The 4027-nt window shown below is 37.1% G+C and overlaps 1 protein-coding gene across 1 annotated transcript in view; it reads right to left on the bottom strand.

The window, feature by feature from the left end:
* Positions 1 to 430: 430 nt before the first annotated feature.
* Ulk2 (unc-51 like autophagy activating kinase 2) overlaps positions 431 to 4027 on the bottom strand; it is a 74956-nt gene continuing 71359 nt past the window's right edge. Inside the window, exon 27 of the mRNA XM_005349895.3 lies at positions 431 to 2580. Coding sequence (XP_005349952.1) covers positions 2522 to 2580 — 59 coding nt within the window. The 3' untranslated portion in view covers positions 431 to 2521. The remainder of the gene's footprint in view (positions 2581 to 4027) is intronic.

Raw genomic sequence — 4027 nt, 5'->3', positions numbered from 1 at the left:
CATGCAGAGAGAGGTATAGGGACCTAGACATGTCAGATGCATCATTCTGAGGGACCCGTTCTATGCCCTCATCTCTTCTTCATTCAACTCAACTTTCTCCTTTTCATCTCTAGACAGTGAAGTGTCAACTAACAAGAGCTTCTTCACAAGCTCCTATACCTCATTTGTGAGGCCAGCACTCTCTTCTAGCAGAAGAAAGAGCACATGGGGGCTGCAGGAAATCATTATGTCAAGAACAGGTCTTCAATAGATGACAGTTAAAGAAAATTCACATAGCAAGAAAGGCCAATCAGCAGGTTCCCTGATAATTCTTCTATGTATATCTGCATGGTAAATAATTCTCCAGGTTATGACTTGAATACTGGTGCTGACCCCCGAATGTGTGAACTTGTCTATTTCCATTTTATGAAATACAGATATGAAATAAAAATACAGAAACATAAAACATTTATTTATTATTGCTATAATCAAGGCAAAAATCTTTTTAAACAATTAGCCTTGATAACGGTAGTATAATCAAAACCATTACTCGTGAGTTTACAGTTTGTTCTCCACTGTGAGACTCTGCTGCTTTATACACAGCACCTATAAGACCTCTGTCGTGAGAAGAGCTTGAATTACAGTGCGGTTTCATTATTTGTAGTTCCTGACTTCACACCAACTTTACCCTCTCTCAATCTTTTCATAATGTGGTTTTGAAAAGTGGCATAAGAGGCCAACTAAATCTACTTACTTGGAAAATCAACTGAGATAACATGGTAATTAAGAGAATATGAAAGAATTCAGCGTAAAATCTAAAAAAATTATCTCAAACAGTTATCACTAATATAAGGAGGGGGTATAGTCTGTTTTCAGGAGCCTGCATGTCAGCCACCAAGAGTCTTAAATCCTGGAGCAGGACAAAGGCCATTAATGACCAAGTTTCCAACCTACTCACTAAAGAAGCATTTGGCTTGACAAGCCACTTAGTATCAACCCAACTATAACCTAAAAACACTGTCAGTTTTATTTATCCTTAATATACATTTGTACAAGCAATTTAAAAAAGGCTATTACACAATGATTCAGTGAGTTTTACCTAGTTTGGAGAATAATGCATGCAGTTACAAATGAGAGGTAGAAACACTGTAGTAAAGACCTAAAAATACAAACATCTTATAAATAAATGTTCAAATTAACTTCTGGAATTCCACACAGATAAATAATGTAAAAATTACATTACTTTGTCCACCAAGTAAATGGAAACCACGCTGTCTCTGTTAAGTGCGATGCCCAAGAGCTTCTGCGCAGCTATCAGAGTGCAGGTCATTATGTGAAGGGTTGAATGACAGGGTTAAGACGGGTGAATGCTTTATTCAAGTATTCAAGCAGGTAAGTAAAAGAAACCAAACAATATACAGCACAGAAACCGTTCTTGGAGAGATGTTAATTCACTGTGACTAGCTATTTGGTGAACTGTCAGGACTAACACTGAAAAGTGCACATTAGTCTGGAGAGAGCTGCCCAGTTTTCTAAGGAAAACAAACCTCACTTCCTACTAATTTCATGTAGAAACTCCACATCACTAACAAGCCTTTATTCATCACTTTGATTTGGCCCTATTAAAATTCTCAAGAGTATCTCTTGATTCATGATAGCTTTCTAATACTGCCCAAATAAACTTAGCCTTTAATAAACCTATGGTCACAGGTATCAATGCACATTCTGCATGCACAACAAAAAAATGCAACAACCAGCAACTCAAAATACCACTGAGAAGATCTGTTGGTGAAGATTACAGGTGAGAAAAATGCAAAGGTTCACATGAATGCAAGTTTTGACCATTTAAAACTTCAATGGAGTATACACATGAATTCTGAAAAGAGCCTATGTATGGAATCAAGTAAAATATTCTAAACAAGTCCATTGTGCCTCAGTTAGTTTTAAATTGCAAAATTCAATACACAGTTATTTTAATAAATTAGTGCAATATGAAAGATTTTGGAAGATTAACTTATGTCCACATTAGATCAACTTGAAGATGTCACAATTCATCCAAGAGTCACCTTTTGCTTCTTCTTAAAACACTTCCTTCTGAGCTGTTTAAAGATGCATGCTCAGATTCAGACAAACTTACCCCAAATCTCAAACTGTCTGGATGAGCTGTAGACTCTTTGCTTGTATATGCCTTAACAAAGCATGGAATTTCATATATTACCCAGAGTCGAGTAAAGTGTCACTCACTTTCTTTCCTGTTTAATTATCCACAAGAATAATTGTACTTATGATTCTAGTTCTAAGGTACATTTATTTGCCAGGTTCAATGTGTGGATACTCTTTTGCTTCTGCTTCTATAAAGAAAAAGGAAAAGGGGAGTGACTTCTCCAATAAGGCAGGTTTTCTACAAACATGTAGTTTTATATTGTTTTTCCTTCTTAAGTTGCTGCTTGTTCTTTGGTAGTCACCACGGTTTCTTGGGTGGGTGACAGAACCAAACATGCCACCTCATGTTCCCATGCTGGTCCACAGGCAAGTCTGCTGCTCATACAGCTCCAGAGCTACTGCAGAGTGCTGCCAATCTTCTTTCAATACTACATTTATCTAGAAATAAAATTTAAAATTATATTAACAAAAAAACTATTTGTGTTTTCTAACTAAAGGACAGAGGAACTAAGGGGGAAAATTACAACTCTCCCACCATGTTCCGCTGCTCTGTCTTTGACCCAGAGTTAACAGAATGAATACACTTTCTTTTCTCTGTCCAGCAACAATTCAGATAGGACCTGTAGTTTAATGCTTCAGTGGTAAAATTGGGACTAACATACCTTTAAGAAAAGGTTCAGCTCTAACAACTCACTTGCTTTGAGGTGTAAGTGACGTAGGGACTGCTGTCCTCTTTTATTAAACTGTGTATGACCACATACACAAGAACAGCTGCTCCTCATACACCAGATACTAGGGAAATATGTATCATACTGGTACCCTGTCACTCTATGTTCTGTTAGTTCTATCAAATCTGTAGTACAGAGATCTTTATAACATTCTTTGGTCTCTAAGCCTAGAAATTTTAAAAGAGTTCTATTAAGTAATAAACATCTTCCTACATTCTTAAACAGGAACTTGAAAGCAATATAATGTAATGAAAAGATCTGAAGAATAAAAGTGATCTGTATTTTGTTTGTTTATTTATTTATTTTTGGTTTTTCAAGTCAAGGTTTCTCTGTGTAGCTTTGGTGCCTGTCCTGGAACTAACTCTTGTAGACCAGGCTGGCTTCGAACTCACAGAGATCCGCCTGCCTCTGCCTCCTGAGTGCTGGGATTAAAGGTGTGCACCACCAATGCCTGACATAATCTATATTTTATATGCAGCCTCTCTAATCCTTACAGCATAAGGTTAACACTGTTCTCAACTTTTTAGAGAAAAGATACTGAGACCACAAAAAGATTAATAATTTGTATAAGGTTTTAAAGCCAAGATTCAGCTCAAGAATGTGATCCCAAACTTACAACTTAGAGGACAAACTACAATTAGTTAAATTCAGTGCTCTTCTTTACCCACAAAGTCACGTTCTAAGACCCTCAATTTATGCCTGAGATTATAAATAGTATCAAATTCTATCTACAAGCATAGCACCATCAATACATTATACCTCGTAACCACTGTGACTAAGTGACCAATAGGTACAGAGAACAAACACAGCAAGTACAAACAGTATATACTGGACAAGGGGGTGCATGGGTCATGTCCCAGGTAGCCGAGGACAACTCAGAGAACAATGCAAAATGTGGATGAGGAAGAAGAGAGGCAAGGGGAAACAACAGAAACAAATTTTGTTTGAAAAAAAACCATAATGAAGGCTGAAAAGAAGGTTCAATGGTTTAGAGCACTTGCTGCTCTTCCAGAGGACTGGATTCAAGTCCCAGATCCACTAACCACTCACAACTCTCTGTAACTCCAGATCCAGGGGATCTGATACCTTTTCCTAGCCTCCAAAAGGCACCAGGCATGCATGCGGTACACTTTTTTTTTTTTTTTTTTTTTTTTTTT

This window comes from Microtus ochrogaster, chromosome 7 (genome assembly GCF_000317375.1).
Source record: "Microtus ochrogaster isolate Prairie Vole_2 chromosome 7, MicOch1.0, whole genome shotgun sequence".
Taxonomy (NCBI): domain Eukaryota; kingdom Metazoa; phylum Chordata; class Mammalia; order Rodentia; family Cricetidae; genus Microtus; species Microtus ochrogaster.
This window is presented reverse-complemented; position numbering and strand designations above follow the sequence as displayed.